General features: G+C 48.0%; 1 protein-coding gene across 1 annotated transcript in view; it reads right to left on the reverse strand.

Annotated features, from left to right (window-relative positions):
* TADA2A (transcriptional adaptor 2A) overlaps positions 1-25440 on the reverse strand; it is a 305603-nt gene that overhangs the window by 65176 nt on the left and 214987 nt on the right. The window contains exon 11 of the mRNA XM_063954828.1: positions 23274-23345. Coding sequence (XP_063810898.1) covers positions 23274-23345 — 72 coding nt within the window. The remainder of the gene's footprint in view (positions 1-23273; positions 23346-25440) is intronic.

The raw sequence follows: 25440 nt of genomic DNA on the forward strand, positions 1-25440 counted from the left end.
TCCTTGGCCAGTCTGGGACAATGAGGATCGCTCGAACCCTTGTTCTTCTTATGAGCTTGAGAACTTTCGGTATCAGTGGAAGTGGAGGGAAGACATACACCGACCGAAACACCCACTGTGACACCAGTGCATCCACTGCTATTGATTGAGGGTCTCTCGACCTGAAACAATATCTCTGAAGCTTCTTGTTGAGACGAGATGCCATCATGTCTACTTGAGGAACTCCCCAAAGACCTGTCACATCTGCGAAGACTTCTTGGTGGAGGCCCCACTCTCCTGGATGGATATCGTGTCTGCTGAGGAAGTCTGCTTCCCAGTTGTCCACTCCCGGAATGAAAATTGCCGACAGAGCTCTTGCATGCCTTTCTGCCCAGAGGAGGATCTTTGTCACCTCTGCCATTGCCGCTCTGCTTTTAGTTGAGCCCTGACTGTTTATATACGCGACTGCTGTTACATTGTCCGACTGGATCTGCACGTTTTTTTTTTTAAGAAGATGCACCGCTTGTAGAAGGCCGTTGTAAATGGCTCTCAATTCCAGAACATTTATGTCAGGGGTGGGGAACCTTTGGCCCTCCAGCTACACATCCCAGCATGCCCTACTACAGTTTTGCTATTTGGCCATGCTAAAACTATTGCAAGGCATGCTGGGATGTGTAGTTCAAAAACAGCTTGAAACAGCCAAAGGTTCCCCATCCCTGATTTATGTGAAGACAGGTTTCCTGACTTGACCATCTTCCTTGGACGCTTTCTCCCTGTGTGACTGCACCCCAGCCTCGGAAACTTGCATCTGTGTTTACTAGGACCCAGTCCTGAATCCCGAACCTGCGTCCCTCTAGTAGGCGAGAACTGTGTAGCCACCACAGGAGCAAAATCCTGGCTTTTGAGGACAGGATTATCTTCTGGTGCATGTGTAGGTGGGATCCGTAACCACTTGTCCAACAGGTCCCACTGGAATACTCTGGCATGGAATCGGCCAAACTGTATGGCCTCATAGGCCGCTACCATCTTTCCCAACAACCAAATGAATTTGATGGATCGACACTCTTGTTGGTTTCAAAATTTGTTTGACCAGTCTCTGGATTTCCAGAGCCTTTTCTACTGGAAGAAATACCCTCTGTACTTCTGTGTCCAGTATCATCCCCAGAAAGGACAACCTTGTCGTCGGTTCCAACTGCGACTTTGGAAAATTCATGATACAACCGTGTTGTTGGAGTACTGACAGGGAGAGTGCAATGTTCTGCACCAACAGTTCCCTGGATCTCGCTTTCATCAGGAGATCGTCCAGGTAAGGAATTATATTGACTCCTTCTTGTCGAAGGAGGACCATCATCTCTGCCATCACCTTGGTGAATACCCTCGGTGCCGTGGAGAGTCCGAACGGCAACGTCTGGATCTGGTAATGATAATCCTGTACTGCGAATCTCAAATAAGCTTGATGAGGACGATAAATGGGAACATGTAAGTAAGCATCTTTTATGTCTACTGATACCATGAAGTCCCCTTCCTCCAGATTGGAAATCACTGCCCTCAGAGATTCCATCTTGAACTTGAATCTTTTCAGGTAGAGATTCAGAGATTTCAGGTTTACAATTGGTCTGACCGAGCCGTCCGGCTTCGGAACTACGAAGAGGCTTGAATAAAAACCTTCTCCCTGTTGTGACAAGGGTACCAGGACAATGACTTGATCCTGACATAATTTTTGAATAGCAGCTGTTACTACTTCTCTGTCTGGAAGAGAAGCTGGCAAGGTCGATTTGAAAAATCGGCATGGGGGGACGTCTTGAAACTCCAGTTTGTATCCATGGGACACTATCTGCAAGACCCATGGGTCAGGGCCAGATTGAATCCAGAGCTGACTGAAAAGTTATAGACGTGCTCCCACCCGAGCGGACTCCCGCACGGGAGCCCCAGCGTCATGCTGCAGATTTGGCAGAAGCAGGGCTTGATTTCTGCTCCTGGGATCCTGGAGACGCTGTGGACTTTTTTCCTCTTCCCCTCCCTCTACCTGCAAAAAAAAGGGGAACCTTTACCCTTTTTGTATTTACTGGGCCGAAAGGACTGCATCTGAGAGTGATGTGTCTTTTTCGCCGGCGCAGGAGCATTAGGCAAGAATGTCGACTTACATGCGGTAGCCGCAGAGACTAAAGCATCCAGCCCATCTCCAAACAAGGCCTCACCTTTATACGGGAGAGCCTCCATATTTCTTTTGGAATCTGCGTCAGCATTCCATTGGCGAATCCACAACGCCCTCCGAGCTGAGACTGCCATGGTAGCGGCTTTTGAACCCAATATCTCTCATGGCTTCTAGCAAGTATGCAGCAGTGTCTTTAATATGACCTAACGTTAGGAGTATCTCGTCTCTATCGTGTCAATTTCAGATGCCAAGTTGTCTGACCATTTTTCAATAGAACTACTCACCCACGTGCACAAGCAATGGTGGGCCTGAGTAGCGTATCATTGGCCACATAAAATAGAATTTTAATACCTACCGTATTTCTAGTCCGTAGAGGATGCTGGGGACTCCAAAAGGACCATGGGGTATAGACGGGATCCGCAGGAGCTTGGGCACACTAAAAAGACTTTCACTGGGTGTGAACTGGCTCCTCGCTTTATGCCCCTCCTCCAGACCTCAGTTATAGGAACTGTGCCCAGCAGAGACGGACATTTTCGAGGAAACGATTTTTGTTTAAACTAAGGGCGAGAAACATACAAGCCCACACCACAAATATACCGTACAACCGGAGTAGCAACAAACCAGATAACAGTATGAATTAACAACAGCAACAAGCTGAATATAACTAATACACAACCAACGTGTAAACAAATATAACCAGTAATACAACAACTGCAAGTAACAGTCCGCACTGGGATGGGCGCCCAGCATCCTCTACGGACTAGGAGAAAATAGGATTTTGGTACTTACCAGGTAAATCCTTTTCTTTGAATCCATAGGGGGCACTGGAGTACTCTTGGGATATGGACGGGCTTCCGTAGGAACAGCACTGAATATTTAAATTTAGAACACTCCACCCCTCCATATCCCCGAGTACCTCTCAGTGTTTTTTACTGAGCCGAACAGGAACTATAGAGAGGTTTGGAGTATTACATATAACATAACGGACAATAACGAAGTTGACACATAACGTTACTGACAACTAAACAGTTGACACCCTAACCAGCACTTGTAATTTGAACCAGTCGGTGAAAGTGTGTTACCATAAGATCCTCAGAACTCACCACAACTAGGTAAAACTGCTCTGGGTGGGCGTCCAGTGCCCCCTATGGATTCAAAGAAAAGGATTTACCTGGTAAGTACCAAAATCCTATTTTCTTTATCATCCACTAGGGGTCACTGGAGTACTCTTGGGACGTACCAAAGCTTCCCCCGTGGGCAGGAGAGCTGTTTGGCACTTCTAACACTAGGCGGCCAAAGCTAGATGCTGATGCCGCAAACGTATCAAACTTGTAAAAGCGCACAAACGTGTGCACTGAAGACCATGTAGCCGCACGGCAAAGCTGCGTCGTAGAAGCTCCCCGACCAGCTGCCCATGAAGTTCCCACAGAACGTGTGGAATGAGCGGTTACTGACGTAGGCGGTTGTAACCTAGCATGAAGGTAAGCCTGACGTATGGTCATTTTTATCCATCTGGATAAGGTTTGTTTAGACGCTGGCCAACCCATCTTGGCAGCATCATAGAGAACAAACAACGTATCCGTCTTACGAACTGAAGACGTTCGGGATACATAAACGCGTAATGCGCGTACCACATCCAGAGTTCCAGAATGTGCTGTCAACACAGGAACTACTATTGGTTGATTGATGTGAAAAGATGACACTACCTTTGGTAAGAAAGCGGGATTCGTCCGAAGTTCCGCTCTGTCATCATGAAACACCAAATACGGTGACTTGCATGACAAGGCACCCAAATCCGAAACACGCCTTGCCGAAGCTAAGGCTAGAAGAAAAATTGTTTTCCAAGTGAGAAATTTTATATCCACTTGCTGTAAGGGTTCAAAACATGATGACTGTAAGAACTCTAAAACCAGATTCAAGTCCCATGGCGCTGTAGGTGGAATGAATGGAGGCTGTACTCTGAGGACACCTTGGAGAAAAGTGCGTATAGACGGCAATAGAGCCAATCGTCTTTGAAAGTAAATTGACAAAGCAGATACCTGCACCTTTAGTGTAGATAAACGCAGGCCTCCATCTAACCCTGTTTGTAGAAACAACAAAAGGCGGCATAACTTGAAAGATGATGTCGGAAACTTCCGAGCTTCACACCAACCTATATAGGCACGCCATATTCTGTAATAATGAGCTGCCGTAACCGGCTTCCTAGCTCGTAACATGGTTGGTATAACCGAATCTGGAATGCCCTCTCTTCTTAAGAGGGCGGTCTCAACAGCCACCCCGTCAAACGCAGCCGCGCTAAATCGGGGTAAAGGAACGGACCCTGTTGTAACAGGTCTGGACGTAGTGGGAGCGGCCAAGGATCGTCTGCGAGTAGTCCTCGGAGATCCGAGAACCAAGCTCTCCGAGGCCAACGAGGCGCCACTAGTATGACTGTGACCGACTCTCTTTTGATCCGTTTTAGCACCAGAGGGAGCAACGGAAACGGTGGAAACAGATACACAAGACTGTACGGCCACGCGACAGTGAGAGCGTCCACCGCCACTGCCTTTGGATCTCTTGTTCTGGACACATACTGGAACATTTGGTGATTGTGTCGAGACGCCATCAGGTCCACCTGAGGATAACCCCATCGCTGAACCAACATGTGAAACACTTCTGGATTTAATGCCCATTCGCCTGGATGAAAATCCCGACGACTGAGATAATCCGCTTCCCAGTTGTCCACTCCCGGAATGAACACGGCCGACAATATCACCTGGTGGCATTCCGCCCAATTGAGGATTCGAGCTACTTCCCGCATTGCCATGCGGCTTCTCGTTCCTCCTTGTTTGTTGATGTATGCGACCGCCGTCGCATTGTCTGACTGCACTTGGACAGGCTGAGAGCGAAGCATGTGCACTGCTTGTCGTAGCGCATTGTAAATTGCGCGGAGTTCCAGGACATTTATAGACCGCAATTTTTCGTGATCCGCCCAGAGACCCTGGAGCTGACAATTTTGAATTACCGCTCCCCAACCTCTGAGACTGGCGTCCGTAGTTAGAATTATCCAATTCCAGCCTCCGAACCGTCTTCCTGCGGTTAAATTGTGTTCCTTGAGCCACCAGATCAGAGATACTCTTGCCCTTGGCGACAACCTCACCCTGTGGTGAATCTGCAGATGCGAGCCCGACCACTGGGCGAGCACATTCAGTTGAAATGGACGCGAGTGAAATCTTCCGAACTGAAGCGCTTCGAAAGCTGCCACCATTGTGCCTAAGAGGCGAATGCACAAGTGTACCGACACTGTGCGTGGCTTGAGCACTAATTGTACTAGATGGCGTAGAATTTGTACTTTCTGCTGTGGTAGGTAAATTCTTTGATTGACCGTATCGAGAATCATACCTAGGAATTGAAGGCGTTGAGACGGAATGAGATGTGATTTCTTGAAGTTGACAATCCAACCGTGGTGAACCAGTACATCGTACGTTAGCAGCGCATGTTGGAGAAGCATCTGTTGAGACGGAGCTTTGATGAGCAGATCGTCTAAATACGGAACTATTGTCACTCCCAGGGATCTGAGATGAGCTATCATCACAGACATCACTTTGGTGAATACCCGAGGCGCTGATGACAGGCCAAACGGTAGAGCCTGAAACTGGTAATGGTTCTGGCGTATTGCAAACCGTAAGAATTTCTGATGAGGCTGCCAAATTGGAATGTGTGAGTACGCATCCTTGAGGTCTAGCGCAATCATAAATTCCTTTGGCTCTAAACCCGCAATCACCGAACGCAGAGACTCCATCTTGAATCTGTAGTAAGTTACGTACTGATTGAGACCCTTTAAGTTCAATATTGGTCTGACTGAGCCATCCGGCTTCGGTACCACAAACAGACTTGAATAATAACCCTGACCCTGTTGGTGTACAGGGACCGGAATCAAAACTGCCGAATCCAGTAGGGACTGAATGGCAATTTGCAGAACCCTCCTCTTGTCGTCCGACAGAGGCAATCCTGTCTTGAAAAACCGCAGAGGCGGAAGACAGTCGAACTCTATTTTGTAACCTTTTAACACTAAATTGCGGATCCACCCATCCGCGGATGTGTGGAACCACGCCAAATGGAACGTCTGAAGGCGTGCTCCCACAATCGGAGAACCGAGATGAGCTGGTAGCCCGTCATGCCACTGGCTTGTCGGTAACCTTAGCGTCCTGGCGAGTTGTGTTGGTTTGTTGGAAACCACGTCCGCGACCACGTCTAGCAGGCGTGGGTGATCCTCTGCCACGTCCTCGAAAGGGCTGAGGTCTAAAGGATTTGAACGAAGGTCCAGCGTACCTTCTTCTTGATACCGGTGGAGGCAATGGTAAGAAAACAGACTTACCTCCTGTAGCCTCAGCAATCCATGCGTCCAATTCAGGACCAAACAACTTCTTGCCATCGTAAGGCAATGCCTCTATACCTCGTTTGACCTCTGCCTCCGCATGATAAGCACGCAGCCAGAGTGCTCTTCGTGCCGGAACTAGCGAGGATGAAATACGAGAAGTGAGCTGACAGACGTCAGTAGACGCTGTACAGAGATACTCTACAGCCTCAATCATTTGATTTACAAGAATTATCAGGTTTTCGTCCTGTAAAGCAGATTTGAGTTCTGTAAGCCATATTATGAGTGCCTTAGTGACCCAAATGCCAACCAATCCAGGTCTTAGCATCACACCTGCTGCTACATACATGGATTTTAGCATAGTTTCTATCTTGCGATCTGAAGGGTCTTTAAGCGTAGTAGCTGCTGGCACTGGTATGGTTAATTTCTTGGTAAGCTTTGACACTGAAGAATCAACTATTGGTGGATTCTCCCATGTACATGTTACCGAGTCTGGAAACGGGTAACTAGACTTAAATCTGCGAGGTATAGAAAACCGTTTATCTGGATTCTGTCGTGTTTCTACTAACATCTGATTAAGAGATTCCGACACAGGAAAACTTATTGGAGTTTTTTGTCGTTTAGTAAATACGACCTGATCATTTGTGAGAGGCTCCTCAGTTTCAGTAAACTTCAGAGACTGACGTACCGCTCTGATGAGATCATCAATGCCGGAACTGTTAAAATCCTCGCCATCTGACTCCACTTCGCCCTCCTCACCCTCATCTTGTTCCGTGAGGTCTGGCATGGAATCGTCAGAATGCAACATAGCAGACACTGGAAAATCATAAGACATATGAAATTTATCCCTTTTACCCAAAATGGATTTGGACCTTACGCAAGGCTGAGACGCCTCCGGTAGTTCTGGCGGTCTCACCCTAGACTCAGATCTTGGCGTTTCCCGCTCCTGACGAGCGGCGGTCAATTCGGATTGTAACCTATCTAGTACATTTACTAACATACCCCACGGAGGGTCCGGTGAGGACATTGGTTGTAAAACAGGAGCAGAAATTGTATTCTGAACCGAATTCACAAAACATACTGTACATGTGGTAGATCCATCCGGTAACACACTGTTACAGACTTTGCAATTATGCTTTTTAGTTTTTGCTGGTGCCTTACTCATTATGGCGACAGACAATACAATACACAAAAAACAGACACTTGCACGACTCAGTAAAATAGCAGTAAGGTGTCTCTGTATATATATCTGGCCAAGTGCAGTACACGTGGCCAGTACTATGAAATGTGATCCCAAATTCCCACTAACACCCCTGCGCCTCCGGTGGAGTAGAGATGTAGGACAGGAACGTTCTGGAATCACAGCAGGAAGACACAGGAAGCATGGTTAAAATGGCCCCCATGCTTATACATATAATCACAGTGCAGTTTCATACTGATATTATTAACAGCCTGTGTAATCATTATAAAACAGCCTCCCTGCCAGTATAAACATCATTATATAGTTATATGTGTCTATACTATCAACAGCCTGTTGCTGCTGTCCTTCCCCCCCCCCCTCGCCTCTGCTCCATAGCGTGCAGTGCGGGCAGCGGGCACCCCGGGACCTGGGAGCGCGTGTCAGCGCTATGAGACACGGGCAGCAGCGTTCAAGCGGCGGCCTGAAGTGCGGGAGAAGCGGCGGGCGGACCCGTTGAGAGACACGGGTATCCTTTTTCCCCTGTAAGAAGCGCCGGAGCAGCGGGAGAAGCGGCGGCCGGACCCGACTTCAGAGACGCGGGAGCAGTGTAGGACAGCGGGCGCTATGTTACCCGGCGGCCGGAGCAGCTGCGGCGGGCGGCAGACAGCCGAAAGACACCAGCGCCTTCCCCACACCTCGGAGCGGCCGCGGAAGCTGACCGCCCCGTTCTCCCCCCTCACATACCTGCAATAGTTATGGAAACGTCTGTGAAGAGGCTCCGACGGGGCTTCTTAGTAAGCGCCGGCCAGCCTGCAGGAAGTGTGTGTGGCTGTGAGGGAGCTCTTTCAGAGAGGCCCGACACGCCCCTGCTGCTATCAGCAGCTGCACTATCCCTGACCCTGCCTTTTGGAAGGGGGAAAGGGATGTGTAAAATAGAAAAATATAAAATAAAAAGAATAATAAAAATTCAAAATAATTGTGACCTGAGCCACATAGCTGTTACTACTTCGAGCACAGAAAAAACACTGAGAGGTACTCGGGGATATGGAGGGGTGGAGTGTTCTAAATTTAAATATTCAGTGCTGTTCCTACGGAAGCCCGTCCATATCCCAAGAGTACTCCAGTGACCCCTAGTGGATGATAAAGAAAAGGATTTACCGGTAGAGGATGCTGGGGACTCCAAAAGGACCATGGGGTCTATACCAAAGCTCCAGAACGGGCAGGAGAGTGCGGACGACTCTGCAGCACCGACTGAGCAAACATGAGGTTCTCATCAGCCAGGGTATCAAACTTGTAGAACTTAGCAAAGGTGTTTGAACTCAACCACGTAGCTGCTCGGCAAAGCTGAAGTGCCGAGACCCATCGGGCAGCCGCCCAAGATGAGCCCACCTTTCTGGTAGAATGGGCCTTTACTGACTTCGGCAACGGTAGCCCAGCCGAAGAATGAGCTTGCTGAATCGTATTACAAATCCAGCGTGCAATAGTTTGCTTAGAAGTAGAATTTCCAATCTTGTTGGAAGCATACAGGACAAACAAAGCCTCTGTTTTCCTGGTAATAGCCGTTCTGGCGACGTAAATTTTCAAAGCTCTTACAACATCAAGAGACTTAGGAACCGCCACAGCATCCGTAGCCACAGGCACCACGATAGGTTGGTTAATGTGAAACGAAGAAACCACCTTCGGCAGAAGTTGTTGACGAGTCCTCAATTCCGCTCTATCCGAATGGAAGATCAAATAAGGGCTCTTGTGAGACAAGGCCGCCAACTCTGACGCCTGGCAGACGCCAGAGCCAAAAGCATGACCACTTTCCAAGTGAGAAACTTTAACTCAACCTTACGCAAAGGTTCAAACCAGTGAGACATAAGGAACTGCAAGACCACTTCAAGATCCCATGGCGGCACAAATGGAGGATGGATATGCAGCACTCCCTTCACGAAAGTCTGAACCTCTGGAAGGACGGCCAATTCTTTCTGAAAGAAAATAGATAAAGCCGAAATCTTCACTTTGATGGAACCCAATTTCAGGCCTGCATCGAAGCCTGCCTGCAAAAAATGGAGAAACCGACCCAAGTGAAACTCCTCCGCAGGAGCTGCTTTGGTTTCACACCACGAAACATACTTTCTCCAAATACGGTGATAATGTTTCACCGTAATCTCCTTCCTAGCTTTAAGGAGAGTGGGGATGACCTCCCCGGGAATACCTTTCCAAGCTAAGATCTGGCGCTCAACTTCCACGCCGTCAAACGCAGCCGCGGTAAGTGCGGAAACACGCAGGGTCCCTGCAGTAACAGGTCCTCTCTTAGAGGAAGCGGCCAGGGATCTTCCACTAGTAATTCCTGAAAATCCGGATACCAGGCCCTCCGTGGCCAATCTGGAACGACGAGTATCGCCTGAACCCTTGTTCGTCGTACGAACCTCAGCATCTGTGGAATGAGAGGAAGCGGAGGGAACACATACACCGACTGAAACACCCACGGAGTCACCAGGGCGTCCACTGCACTGGCCTGGGGGTCCCTTGACCTGGAACAATACCTCGGAAGCTTCTTGTTGAGGCGAGATGCCATCATGTCTATCAGAGGAATTCCCATACGCCTTGTCACTTCTGCAAATACCTCTTAATGAAGAGGCCACTCTCCCGGATGGAGATCGTGTCTGCTGAGGAAGTCTGCTTCCCAGTTGTCCACGCCCGGGAGGAAGACTGCTGACAGAGTGCTCACGTGTTGTTCTGCCCAGCGAAGTATTCTTGTGGCCTCCGCCATAGCCACCCTGCTCCTTGTTCCGCCTTGGTGGTTTACGTACGCCACCGCTGTTATGTTGTCCAACTGGATCAGGACAGGGAGACCCTGAAGAATGTTCTTTGCATGCAACAGGCCGTTGTAAATGTCTCTCAACTCGAGAACATTTATGTGGAGACAAGATTCCTGGCTTGACCATATTCCCTGGAAATTTCTTCCTTGCGTGACTGCTCCCCAGCCTTGGAGACTTGCATCTGTTGTCAGCAGGACCCAGTCCTGGATTCTGAATCGGCATCCCTCTAGAAGGTGAGAGCCTTGCAGCCACCACAGGAGAGAAATCCTGGCCCTGAAAGATAGGCATATTTTCCGGTGCATGTGCAGGTGAGACCCGGACCATTTTTTCAGCAGATCCCACTGAAACACCTGGGCATGAAACCTGCCAAACGGAATGGCTTCGTAAGCCGTATCCATCTTCCCTAGTACCAGAGTGCATTGATGAATCGACACTTGTCGGCCTCAGAAGCTCCCTGACCATGGTCTGGATTTCCAGAGCTTTGTCCTCCGGCAGAAACACTCTCTGTATCTCTGTGTCTAGGATCATGCCCAGGAATGGCAGCCGAGTTGTCGGGATCAACTGAGACTTTGGCAAATTTAGAATCCAACCGTGATGACGCAGAACCGACAGGGAGAGATCCACATTTCTGAACAACTGTTCCTTGGATCTCACCTTTATCAGGAGATAGTCCAAGTACGGGATAATTGTGACCCCTTGCTTGCGAAGGAGGACCATCATTTCCGCTATTACCTTGGTGAAAACCCTCGGGGCCGTGGAAAGCCCAAACGGCAACGCCTGAAATTGATAATGACAATCCTGCACCGCGAACCTCAGGAAGGCCTGATGAGGAGGGTATATCGGGATGTGTAAGTAAGCATCCTTTATGTCGACTGACGCCATAAAATCCCCCCCTTCGAGGCTGAAGATCACCGCTCGAAGAGACTCCATCTTGAACTTGAACATTTTCAAGTATGGATTGAGGGATTTCAGGTTCAGAATCGGTCTGACCGAGCCATCCGGCTTCGGTACGATAAAGAGGCTCGAATAGAAGCCTTCCCCCCGTTGGGACGGGGGAACCAGCACAACAACCTTCTGTTGACACTTTTGTATTGCAGCAGTTTCCACTTCTCTTTCTGGAAGAGAAGCTGGCAAGGCCTTCTTGAAAAAGCGGTGGGGGGACATCTCCTGAAACTCCAGTTTGTACCCCTGGGACACTATGTCTAAGACCCAAGTATCCAGGGCCGATTGAAACCAGACCTGACTGAAGAAACGGAGACGGCCCCCCACCGGTACGGACTCCCGCAGGGGAGCCCCAGCATCATGCGGTGGATTTGGTAGAGGCGGGGGAGGACTTCTGGTCCTGGGAGCCTGACACGGCGGGCGACTTCTTTCCCCTTCCTCTACCTTTTGAAGCGAGGAAAGACGAGCCCTTTCCTTTTTTGAATCTATTAGGAGGAAAGGACTGCATCTGATGATGGGGTGCCTTTTTCTGTTGTGTGGGGACATAAGGAAGGAAAGATGACTTACCCGCAGTAGTGGTAGACACCAGGTCAGCAAGGCCGTCACCAAACAAGACACTACCTTTAAAAGGGAGAGCTTCCATAGCTTTCTTGGAGTCGGCATCAGCATTCCATTGATGAGTCCACAGCGCCCACCTAGCCGAGACCGCCATGGCATTGGCTCTTGATCCCAAGAGGCCCACATCCCTCGCCGCATCTTTCAGGTAATCTGCCGCGTCCTTGATATAACCAAGAGTCAAATGAATGTTATCCCTATCAAGGGTATCCATATCAGAATCCAAATTCTCAGCCCACTTTGCAATAGCACTACTCACCCATACCGACGCTACCGCAGGCCTGAGCAATGCACCAGTATTAACGAAAATGGACTTCAATGTCATCTCCAGCTTGCGATCCGCTGGATCCTTAAGAGCAGCCGTGTCAGGGGACGGAAGCGCCACCTTCTTGGACAATCGGGATAAAGCCTTGTCGACATTTGGAGAAGACTCCCATTTTTCCCTGTCATCAGAGGGGAAAGGATACGCCATGAAAATTCTCTTGGGAATCTGCCATCTCACAAAGAGCATTCATTTCATGAGAGGGGGGAAACTTCACCTCAGGTTTTTTTCCTTTAAATAAGCAAATCCTTGTTTCCTGCACAGCAGGTTCGTCAGAGATACGTAAAACATCTTTAATAGCCACAATCATGTACTGAATACTCTTAACTACCCTTGGGTGTAAAGTAGCCTCATTAAAATCGACATCGGAATCAGAGTCCGTGTCGGTATCCGTATCTACCATCTGGGTAAATAAACGTTTTTGCACCTGAGCCAAAGCATCCTCCATGGATTCCCTCCATACTTGTGTCTGAGACTCAGATTTATCCAGCCTCTTAGACAATAAGGCCACATTTGCATTAAGTGTTCTTAACATAGTAACCAAATCAGGTGCGAGTCATATCCAACAGGGAAGTCCGGAGAGAGAAACACACAGGGAGTATGCCAGCTCACACCCCAGCGCCCATAGATCACACCACAATAATCTATGATGCCAGCGCTGCCCTTAATGATAAAAATGCACCAATTTATCTGTGCCCCCTCCTCCCCCCCGTTTTGCTCCCTTTTACTTGTAAGGAGCCTGGAGGTCCCAGGCCAGCGTCTCTGCAGTGGCTGTGGATGAGAGAAAATGGCGCTGGTGAGCTGTGCGGCTAAGCCTCGCCCCTTCCCAGCGCGCTTCAGTCCCGCTAAAATTCAAATATTTTATGCTGGTGGGGGTATGAAATACAGTGACCGTGCACCGAATATGCCTGTATGCCAACTCAAATGACCCCAGTAATGTGCTGCCCAGGGCGCCGCCCCCCCCCCCCCCCCCAGCGCCCTGCACCCTGTGGGTGCCGTTAGTGAAGTGTGTGGAAGCATGGAGAGCAGCGCTACCGCTGCGCTGTACCTCGTTACTGAAGTCTTCTGCGTCTGATGTCTTCGGATCTTCTCATACTCACCCGGCTTCTTTCTTCTGTGAGGGGGGTGACGGCGCGGCTCCGGGAACAAGCAGCTAGGCGAACCAAGTGATCGAACCCTCTGGAGCTAATGGTGTCCAGTAGCCTAAGAAGCAGAGCCTTTAACTAAGAAGTAGGTCTGACTTCTCTCCCCTCAGTCCCACGATGCAGGGAGCCTGTAGCCAGCAGGTCTCCCTGAAAATAAAAAAAACCTAACAAAAGTATTTTCTAGAGAAACTCAGTAGAGCTCCCCTAGTGTGTGTCCAGTCACTCCTGGGCACAAAGTCTAACTGAGGTCTGGAGGAGGGGCATAGAGGGAGGAGCCAGTTCACACCCAGTCAAAGTCTTTTTAGTGTGCCCAAGCTCCTGCGGATCCCGTCTATACCCCATGGTCCTTTTGGAGTCCCCAGCATCCTCTAGGATGTAAGAGAAATAGATTTTAACGTAGTCTACAACTTGCGGTCTGCTGGCTCCTTTACTGAAGCCGTCCCAGGTGCAGGGAGAATCACCTTTTTAGTTAAACGTGACAGGGCACTGTCTAGAACGGGGGGTGACTCCCACCTTTTCCTGTCCTCTGCCGGGAAAGGATAAGCAACCTGAATTCTTTTGGGAATCTGAAATTTCTTTTCAGGGTTTGCCCAGACTCCCTCAAAGAGAGTATTTAGCTTGTGAGAAGGAGAGAAAAATACATTCATTTTCTTTTCCTTATAAAAATAAGCCTTCTCCTGAGGTAAAGGAGGGGCTTCCGTAACTTCCAAGACCTCCTTTATAGCAACAATCATGTAATGAATGCTTTTTGCCAATTTAGAATCTATTCCCCTGAAATCACTAGTGTCAACACAGATATCAGAGTCCGTGTCGGTATCAGTTTGTACTATTTGTGCAAATGGTCTCTTATGTAACCCAGAGGGGTCTCCTGTGGATGAAAAGGCAGAACTATGAAAACACACATCTTCCACTGATTTTCTCCAGTTTTCTGCATGAGACTCAGACTTATCCAATCTCTTACTGATATGATTCACACTATCACGTAATTCTTTCACCCATTCAGGCTCATGGTGTGCCGGCAGCGCCACCACATTACAACTCTGTGTCCCTAAAATGGCTCCCTCAGGGGAAGAGCTCCCTGCCTCAGACATGTCACACATGTGCACAACCACACCACAGACCCTCCGGGACTTATAGGGTACAGACCCACAGCAAAATCTGTCAGAAGGACACAGAAAGGATTTGACAGCTCACAACCCAGCGCTAGTGATAAGAAACCCTGTGTAACACAAAAATGCCCACAGACCTGTAGAGCTTTTATTTCACAATACAATTTACACTGTGCCCCCTCCCCCCCTCCCTCCCCCCCCCCCCCCCCCTGTTTAGCATCCTGATACTTGTTCAGAAGTGGAGGAGGACCAGCGTTCTTCTCTGCAGCTTGCTTGGAGAGAAAATGGCGCTGAGCAGTGTGCTGGCTGACTGAGGAGGAAGCCCCGCCCCCGTAATGGCACGTTTTCCCTCAGCATTTTCAATACTAATTTTTATACTGGCGGGGGTAGGACTGTGCCTCAGCAACTTATGTCCCCTTATTAGCCAGTTTTGATTAGGTTTCATGCTGCCCAGGGCATATTGCCGAGTCGACACAAGTCGGCGTGCGGTGTGAAAGGGGCATAGCCGAAATCCCGGGTCGCCTGACCCGGCAATTCAACCCGGGTATAAAGCAGTGTTATACCCGGGTTGAATACCGGATCAGTGGCTGCGTAAACGGGCTCCCGAGTCGATGCGACCCGGGACCCGTTTACTAGATAGGGAGAGGCAGTGTGGAGATGATATTATCTCCCAGAGCCGCTTCCACCTCCACCTCCGCCCCCGCCTCCGCCCCCCGCTGCTATGGCAACCCTCCCGGCATATTGCCGGGTCGGGAAAGCCTGCAGCAGCTGCCAATGCCGCATTCCCACCCGGGAAGGATCCGTTTCCAATTCACGGGTGGGATCCGGCATTTGCAGTGTGAAAGGCTAGAAATACAAGGCCTGATTCTGAGTTCAGATTGAAATAAAAACAAAACAAACACAAATAAATATATTGTTTGAACCTGAACAAACCTTGCTGCAATCCAAGGTGCTACCAGCTACCCCTGTGTATGTTTGCAATGCAGGGGGTGCAAATCTATTTATTTTGCATACAGGGTAATTACTGGCTGCTTTTACATGCAGTTTAGATTCCAGTTTGTACACGTCCCTCACAAATCTAAATCTTTGCACATAGTATTAGGGTGGTCATTCCGAGTTGATCGCAGCCAGCAACTTTTTGCTGCTGCTGCGATCAACTAGCCCACGCCTATGGGGGAGTGTATTTTAGCTTAGCAGGGCTGCGATCGCTTGTGCAGCCCTGCTAATCTAAAAAAAATTCACACAAAACAAGACTAGGCCTATACCTACTTACCCTGTGCGTTGGATCCAGCAATGATGGGCTCGGCTTTGAGAACTCCTCCGCCCTCCTGGGCACGCCTGCGTTTTTCTTTCCATTCCCCGAAAACAGCTCCAAACGGTCCAGATCCGCCCTGCACCGCCCTCTTCCTGTCAATCTTCTTTGCGGTCCGTCCTGTGACCGCTTTCTTCTTAAGACGCGACGTAACCCACAACGTCACGCACGCGCCCTGCAGCTGCCGCGCATTCCACACCGATTCACACCGCAGCGATAAACCGCTGCGTGCGAATGGGTCGGAATGACCCCCTAGATCTGAACCACCTGCAGTGCAGCATGGTTGTACAAAGATGCATAGTTACTTGTTCTTTTTGGTTTTCCTCCCAACTCAGAATCAGACATTATAGTATTATAGTATGCATTGTAGGCAATTTTCTCCTTTTGGTCCTCAGCAGGCTATGGATCAGAAGCTTGGGCTCCCCTCATTATTGATTTTAGTTTTTTAAGTCTATGTTTGGTTGTGACCAATGTTACTAACACTGTTGTGTATGCAATGTGTATTGCTTACAAGACTGTGGTCTTTTTACTGTATGTAATGAATATTGTTAATACAAAGAGGAAAGATGAAAGGAGAATATTGTGGCCAAAGGTTGCATCCTGAGAGGCAAACGTATCCAAGGCATAGAACCTAAGAAACGTATGGGCAGTAGGCCATGTAGCTGCCTTGCAGAGTTGTTCAATGGATGCGCCACTGTTGCTGCCCATGAAGGACCCACACAGCGGGTAGTGAGCAGAGACTGTACTTGGAACAGGCATATCCGCTTGAGTATACGCCTGCGAAATGGCCATGCGGAGCCAATGTTTGTTTAGTGGCTAGCCAGCCCCGCTTGTGGAATCCATAAAGGATGAACAAAGAATCAGTCTTCCTTAGGGAACCAGTACAGTCCACATCTAACTATGCTTCCTCTTGAGAGAGGCCAGGTTCCTGAAAGGCCGGTACCACAATGGGCTCATTAATATTAACTTTTCTTGTTCTAAGGACCGCCTGGTCCTGGTGAAAAATTAAGAATGGTGAGCAACATGAGAGAGCTCCCAAGTCTGAGACACTGCGTGCTGAGGCGATTGCCAGTAGAAAGAGGGGCCTTGCGGTAAACCACTTGAGGTCTACCGACTCCAAAGGGTCAAAAGGGGGCCGAAATAAGGCCTGTAGTACCAAAGACAAATCCAATAGAGCCACCGGAGGGACAAATAGAGATTGTATTCGTAGTACCCCCTGAAAGAAGGTACGTAAATCTGGCAATGAAGCTAGTCTCTTGTGGAACCAGACGGACTAGGCGAATACCTGGACCTTCAGATAATCCAGGCGAAGAACCATGGCTAGGCTAGGTAAGAAGGCTAACAGACGAGGTATCATGAAAACTTTAGGATCGTAGTCACGATGAGCACACCACTAGAAGTAGGAGTGCCATATCCGGTAATATATGAGGGCTGAGGCTGGTTTCCAAGTCTGAAGCATAGTCTGAACTACCGCACCGGAGAAGCCTTTGTCCTTTAAGAGGGAAGTCTCAAGAGCCACGCTGTCGCAAGTCCGGATGGAGACAGGGCCCCTGAAAGAGCAGGTCTGGCCGAAGGGGTAGAGAGAAGGGCTCGTCTATGGAGAGATGCCTCAGATCCGAGAACCAACGGTGTCTGGGCCATGCTGGAGCTACCAGGATGAGCGTGCCGCCTTCCTCCTCCATGAATTTGCGTAGTACTCTGGGAAGGAAAGATATTGGAAAGAAGAGATATGCCAGGACGAAGTTCCATGGAACTGTGTGTCCACGAAGGTCACTTCTGGATCTCTCGTCCTGGCCCCGTACACTGGAACCTTGTGGTTGTGTCTGAAGACAATGAGATCTACGGATGGCAAACCCCATTTGAGTACCAGGATTTGAAAGACCACTCTCCAGCGTGGACATCCTGGCGACTGAGAAAGTTTGGCTCCCAGTTGAGGATTCCTGGAATGAAGATCGCAGAGTTGGCTGGAAGATGGATTTCTGCCCAGGTGAGAATCAGAGACACTTCCCGCAGGGTTTCTGCACTGCGAGTGCCGCCTTGCCGATATAAGTAGGCCACTGTCGTGCCGTTGTCCGACCGGACTTACACTGGCGAACTGTAAAGGAGGTCTTGAGCCTTTTGAAGAGCCCTGTAAACTGCTCGGAGCTTTAGTACATTGATCGGGAGAGTCCTTTCTGCTAGGGACCAACAGCCCTGAAAGGAGTGACTACCCATGACTGCTCCTACCCTTGAAGACTGGCGTCCGTGGTAATAAAAGTGTCCTTTCTGGAATCCACACTGGTCAGCCCTTGTCCAAGTTGGGCATGGTGAAGCCACAATGCAAGGCACTGACGAACCTCTTCTGTCAGAATTAGAGTCTGAGACTTGAGGTGTGTCGATAGTCCATTCCATCTGGCCAGTATCAGGTTCTGTAGGGGCCTGGAGTGAAATTTAGCATATTCCATAATGTCAAATACAGATACCATTAGGCCCAGGGTCTGCATGGCCGCATGTATTGAGACCCTGGGGCAGTGAAGCAGGTTGTGAATGCACAACTGTAATGTTGCAATCTTTACCTGAGGTAGGAAGATGCATTGTAGGCTAGCATCCAGTAAAGCCCAGAGGTGGAGCATCCTCTGAGAAGGGGTGAGTGAGGACCTGGAGAAAGGACAACGTCAGTTGAAGATCTAGAGTCAATATATCCAGAGACTGTGCCAGGAGTAGTAGATTGTCTAAGTAAGGGAGGTTTTCAAACCCTTGCCCTTGGAGATGGGCCGCCATCACCACCATGACTTTGATGAATACCCTGGGAGCTGTGGACAGCCCAAAGGGTAGGGCGTGGAATTGGAAATGCAGTTGGAGAACAGCAAATCCCCAGGTTGCTTTGCTAGTACAATGGAGTGGAGAATTTCCGTACGGAACTTGGAAACTCTGAGGTACTTGTTCAGCAGCTTCAGAACCAGAATGGGGCAGTAGAACCCATTTGGTTTCTGAACCAAAAAGTGTGTATAATAGAACCATTGACCTTGCTGATGTCATGACACAGGGATGGCCACTCCAGTCTGCAGTAAGGAGTGAATGATTTCCTGCAATGTCTGTGCTTTTGCCAGGGTCTGGTGATGAAGTAGTAGGGAAGTACTGTCTGGGAGGATGCCTCAGGAATGAGAGCGCGTACCAGTGAGAGACCACTTCTTGGAGTCGTTTGTGAAAAGTCACCCAGGAGTCATTTGTGATAAGACTCCATGCCTGAGCAAATTGAAGAAGTCAGCCTCCCACCGAGGGTTTATCCTCAGGTTTGGTAGAACGACGTCTGGTGGCCCAAGTCTGCTTGGCCTTGGGTTTGGAGGCTTTGCCTACGCGATCAGAGCGTAGAAAGGACTGACCCTTGGGTTTGTCTTGTGAACGAAAAGTCCGAAAAGGCAAAGTATGAGGTCTTCCTGAGAAGCTGAAGACAGATGAGCCGCCTTAGATGTCGCTAGTTTCTCAACAATCTTGTCCAGTGCTGGACCAAAGAGGAACTCGCTCGTGTATGGGAGGGCTTCCAGGGCTTTCGTAGAGTCCATATCTGCCTTCCATGAGCGGAGCCACACAATGCGGCGAGTGGCAAAGGATACAGCCGTAGCCTTAGAGGATAACAGTGCAATGTCAAGAGCAGCTGCGCCAATGTAATAGACTGCATCTCTGATGTTGGCAATAACGGATAACTGAGCTGTGCACAGATCAGATGTAAAACTGCGTTCTAGGTCATCAGTCCATGTTTCTATGGCCTTAGCGACTCACACTGTGGCTGTAGCTGGCCTGGCAGTAGCTCCTGTAAGGGGGTACACTGAATTAAGACATGCATCCAGTTGTCTATCCAGCAGTTCCTTAAGTGAGGATGCAGTAGGGATAGGTAGGATGGAACTTTTGAGTAAGTGTGTCACATGAGTATCCACAATAGGTGTGTTTTCCAGTAGGTGAATTTCTTAGTAGGTGCTTTCCACGCCTCAGTTCTAAATTCTGTGAAGTGGTCGGAGTGTGGAAACTCAGCTAGGACTACTTCCTGCTGCTTGCGTAGCGGATCTGTAAAGTAGTGGCCAGTTCAGCATCCTCAAGATGAAGAGAGAATTTGGCCGCCCTGTTTAATGCGGCCACACTGAGGTTAGATGTGGCCTCCTCATCCCATGAGTGAGATTCTGCATCAGAAACCTCAACCATGTCAGCAAGTACTGATGATTCCTTCGAATCAGAGTGTGTATTGGTTTGTGAGGAAGGTATAGTGCGTTTAGCAAAAGCAGATGCAGATGCCTTACACTGTCTTTTGAAGAAAAATATGTATGGGTACTGTAAAGAAAAATTATGATATTGCTCTTGAAATGTTGAGAAGCATGAAAAATGGCCTCATCATATGAGTGAGAAAATGTAAGCAGCAAAGGGGTTAAGGGCATGAAAGTTAAATGAGAATTGCTCAGAGGAAAAGTGGTATCAGTCCGTAATCAAAACACTCTGTCAGACAAGAGCGAAGGTCTTCTATAGTGTACTACAGAGTTTAGAGATGTAGTGCATGGTGTTAGTATAAAACAAATCCCAAAAATTTCATAGGATGGCGATAATACATGCATCACTGGCCTCATCATTCGTTTATCCTAGCAGCGAAGAGAATTCAACCCTCCATTAGAAACTTTGCTGCTCCATGGGACATCAGTCTAGTGCTCATGCTCAGATGGATGCACCATACAAGTTTTATATCTGAGAATTGGGTGGGTTATATTTTTTCTGTGCAGGGTAAATACTGGCTGCTTTTGCATGTACAGATGTGTCCTCACACATCTACCACAAGATGCCTGGCATGAGTGAGCTGGCAGTTCCTGTGCAATTCTGCTAACGTCTGACATTTTTTTTTGCTCAAAATGGGTCTTATTTGCATCACAGGAAAACACTGTAACGTAGCATTTTGGATGCAGATAGAGCCGCAGTCGCACACAGAATATAGGCATGTTGCATATCATTTTTATCAGCAGAGTCTGCTTGTGCATCACATTTGCATAGTGATGCACATAAGATGCATTTTTTGGGGGGGGAAAATTCACAAGACTCCAAGTGTTAGTAAATGTGCTCATGACTAGGCGTGACTAGAAGGGCTGTTTAATGTGACTGCAGCAACGATGGAGGAGGACACATCTGTAGCCCACAAATGTTAGACAGCTTTATTTTAACAATGCAATTTAGATTTCAGTTTGAACACACCCAACACATATCTAATGGTGTGTACACACGGTGAGATATTTTCTTACGATTTTGACTATATAGTCAAAATTGTAAGAAATGTTAGTGCAGATCGCAAGGTGAAAGTCACCTTGCGATACCAATGCACGGTCCCGCGCGGTCAGCATCGCAAGCCTAGAGAGACTGTGCAGGCAAGACAATTTTGACTATCTCGTAGAAAAGATTCTCGTAGAAAAATTGTCACTTACCCAAAATCGCACATAGTATTGCAAGCACAGTCATTATGTGCTTGCGATGCCGACCTAGCCCGTCGCATAGTGAGAATCGGGGTTAGCCCGAATCTCAGTGTGTATGCACCTTAAGTCTCTCTGCACGTTACATTTGTTCCACCTGCAGTGCAACATGGTTTTGCCCAGTTTCTGGGTAATTTGCTTTACTTACAAATATGAGACAGGCCCAATGAGTATTGCAAGACAGCAGGCGAGACATTCATATACATAAGTTGTCTGCCTCTATCCTTTTGTTTAAGTAACTGGTGGTTTAGTCTGGAGGGTGAGGAACCAATCTTCAAACTATTCAGTTTTGTATGTGCCAGCCTCCTCACACTACTTGCCATACCCCCAGAGTCCCAGATGAATTTGGAGAAAAGGAGTTAATGGCAAGCAAAAAAAAGTAATATTTATTTTTTTGTATCAAAATATTTAAAGCTACTGAACCTCATTTAAGACCTACATTCAGGCAACATAGCAGCTTCTTTTTGTGGTTTTGCAGCATGTGCGTGGGATGCCGACAAGTTAACGGGGTGAAAATAATAAAAGTAGTGAAGTGACAATTAATGGCACAATGTTAAGAGACTTTATCACATGTAATACCAAATGCGTGGTTTATGCCATTGAATGTGACTGGCTTGTTTTATATTGGACGAATGTCCAGACAGTCGCGAGCTGCCGCGGCTTATCTACTATCTGGGTCCCGGTCGTTGCTAGGTGACTGGGACAGACGAGTACTTCCAGTCGACAACTTTCGCTGGTCGGTAGGCAACAGACGCCTAGCAGCCATGGGGAAAATCTGGGGCCTGTGCAGGAAGGATGTGCAGAGCTGCAACTGCACAAGGATATTCATTAAAAAGGGGCCTGGCTGAATGAGCTGTGTGTTTGGCTGCTTCACCCTTTATTTAGCATTCAGTCCTACCAGGAACTGCCAGTTATAGTCCTCAGTTACCGTGGGAGCTCTTGTCGCTGTTTTGGACTAGTTTGGCAAGCCTCCGTATATCCTGTGCCTTTGGACTATCTGTAACATCTTAGGGGGTCATTCAGATCTGATCGCTGCTATGCGTTTTCGCACAGTTGGCGACGAGGTCATAACAGCAGATGCACCGCAATGCGCACGCTCGTCAGACAACAACGGGTATCACCGGTCAGCGATGGGATGGTGTGACATTTGACCTTTGAAAAAGACCAGATTTACTGGGTTGAAGCGAGTAGGTTTGATGTGGAGGACCGGTCGGACCATGGACTAGAACCTGGCTAATGGTGACCGGAACATGTTGCTGCGAGAAACCGGGGGTTGACATCTTAGACATGTTCTTAAGGATTGCATGTTGACAGTTCTAACAGACAGCTGGTAATTCTGACAATATAGCCATCTTAGGATCCCCAGATTGTGGATGTCCATTTTATGTAATGTTTTAACTAAAGGATTAAAACTGTGCTTCACTACATACAGTACATTTCTTTCCTCTTATCTTCCTTGCTTTGGGAATATTGCATGTATATGAGGAATTGAGACCCATCAAAACTGCCAAAAGGATAAGGTGACCCCTTTTTATATATACACTTGTGTGATTTCTGGTTTATGCAATGTTCAAACTATTCAGTTTTAGAAGTGCCAGCCTTCTCACATTACTTGCCATACCCAAAGTGCCACAGATGAAATCAGATAAAAGGATTTAATAGCAAGCAAATAAAACCCAAAAACATTTTTAAATTTTTTCTATCAAAATATTTATAGCTACTGTACCTCATTTAAGACCTACATGCAGGCAACAAAGCAGCTTCTTTCTGTAGTCTTATGTCTAAGAAACCACACTTTATATAGAACATATTGGGTGGGAGGACGGACCGACTAACAATTATTTCACAAAGCAAAAATAGAGGCCTTTCTTACTGTAAAATGTTTTGATTCCTGCATTTCTGTAGTCTTGTAACCGTTTGATTTCCCTACGTAGTTCAAATTCCACTACAAGAAAAAAAGTATACAAATATAAAAATTAAGTATAGTAAACTATAAAATCAATTTGTTGATTTCTTTATTAAGAGTCATTTCAATTACAGTAAAGTAAATAGATCAAAACAGTGGTCGAAGTGGAAATTTTGAAGTGGGGGTATGCAAAAGTCAAGGACGTAATTATGCGCGCGTGCTCCAGAAAAGGGGGCGTGGTCACCCAAAAAGGAGACGTGGTCACCCAAAAGGGGGCGTGTGGAACCCCTTATACTATCTTGTACTGGTGCCCCTTTCACCTTGTAGCACACGGTACGAGCCGAAATTCACATTGTAGCACACGGTACGAGCCGAAATTGTGACAGCAGGGACAGCCAGAGTGACGACAGGGAGAGAGAGTGACGACAGGGAGAGAGAGTGACGACAGTGACAGCAGGGAGAGAGAGAGAGTGACAGTAGGGACAGGGACGGTAACGACAGGGAGAGAGGTGACAGCAGGGGAACATTACCTCATTTGATGTGGGTTGGCTGGCAGCGGTGAGTGGTGGGCTGTTGGGGGCGGCTGGCGGCTGGGAGCTAATACAGCGCTCTACACAGCCGCCGGCCAGAAAAGGGGGCGTGGTCATCCTAAAAGGAGACGTGGTCACCCAAAGGGGGCGTGTAGAACCCCTTATACTATCTTGTACTGGTGCCCCTTTCACCTTGTAGCACACGGTACGAGCCGAAATTCACATTGTAGCACACGGTAGGAGCCGAAATTGTGACAGCAGGGACAGGGAGAGAGAGTGACGACAGGGAGAGAGTGACGACAGTGACAGCAGGGAGAGAGATAGAGAGTGACAGTAGGGACAGGGACGGTAACGACAGGGAAAGAGGTGACAGCAGGGGAACATTACCTCATTTGATGTGGGTTGGCTGGCAGCGGTGAGTGGTGGGCTGTTGGGGGCGGCTGGGAGCTAATACAGCACTCTACACAGCCGCCGCGCAGGGACGGGGAGCACCATGTGCAGCAGGATGGTCACTTCCCTCGCCCCCTGCTGCACTTTCAGTTCCGCATTTCCGGGTCAGTGGAAGAAGTGCCGGTATACCATACCGCCCCACTTCGACCACTGGTTCAAAATAAGTATTGAAGCACTAATCATACAGGAATTAGCAGTGAGAACCAACTCAGCTCTTTATACACTAGACCAGGGTTGGGGAACCTTTGGCCCTCCAGCTGTTGTTGAACTACACATACAGATGTGTCCACTTACATCTTTGCTATTTTGCTCAATTTGGCACAACATGCAAAACTTGGTTAAGCTGTTTGTCACGAGTAGCGAGTGGGTGTACCAGAATGCCTTGCTACAGTTTTGCTATTTGCCCATGCTAAAACTGTTGCAGGGCACGCTGGGATGTGTAGTTCAACAACAGCTGGACAGCCAAAGGTTCCCCATCCCTGCACTAGACAATTAATAGCTTGGAAATGAACAGACACAGGGCCAAAACTGGGTTCATTTGGTGATATTTGAAACCTTTATATTTTTTTTCAGCTATTGCTAACATATTTTGATATTCAGAACAGTGCATGCTCATAAGAAAGTACATATGTAAAAGCTGGCTGTATGGATTACAAAGTGGCCTCACTCTGACTGTGAAAGTCCAGCAGGCTGATGCTATACAAATTGGTGCTATAGGACAGGTGATCTACAGAAAGTCATAAAACTATACTGTTACAGCAGCCAAGGCATTACTGCCCTTATTTATGATTGACAGTCTGTGACATGGAAGTTAAGAGCTGATTGGCTGGTGCAATTTATCACTCACAGTGAAATGTATCACTCATTTATACAAAACAACCTGTACAATATTAAAAACACAAATTAAGAAATACCTGACAAAACATAATAAAATTTAACTAAATATTGGAGAAACATGGTGTTAATATTTAAACTGCAGCTGCTCATTATGCACAGTGAAATACAGTACATATGAACAAGCGATCAATGACCATATTCCCAATTTATGGTACATTTTCCTGTCTACCAAGATCTGCTAACTGTATTCTCAGTTTCCCCATACCCTTGATAGATATCTGCAATGTATTGGTTTGTAAATGTAACAGCAGGCATTT

The sequence above is a fragment of the Pseudophryne corroboree genome, chromosome 2 (genome assembly GCF_028390025.1).
Source record: "Pseudophryne corroboree isolate aPseCor3 chromosome 2, aPseCor3.hap2, whole genome shotgun sequence".
Taxonomy (NCBI): Eukaryota; Metazoa; Chordata; class Amphibia; order Anura; family Myobatrachidae; genus Pseudophryne; species Pseudophryne corroboree.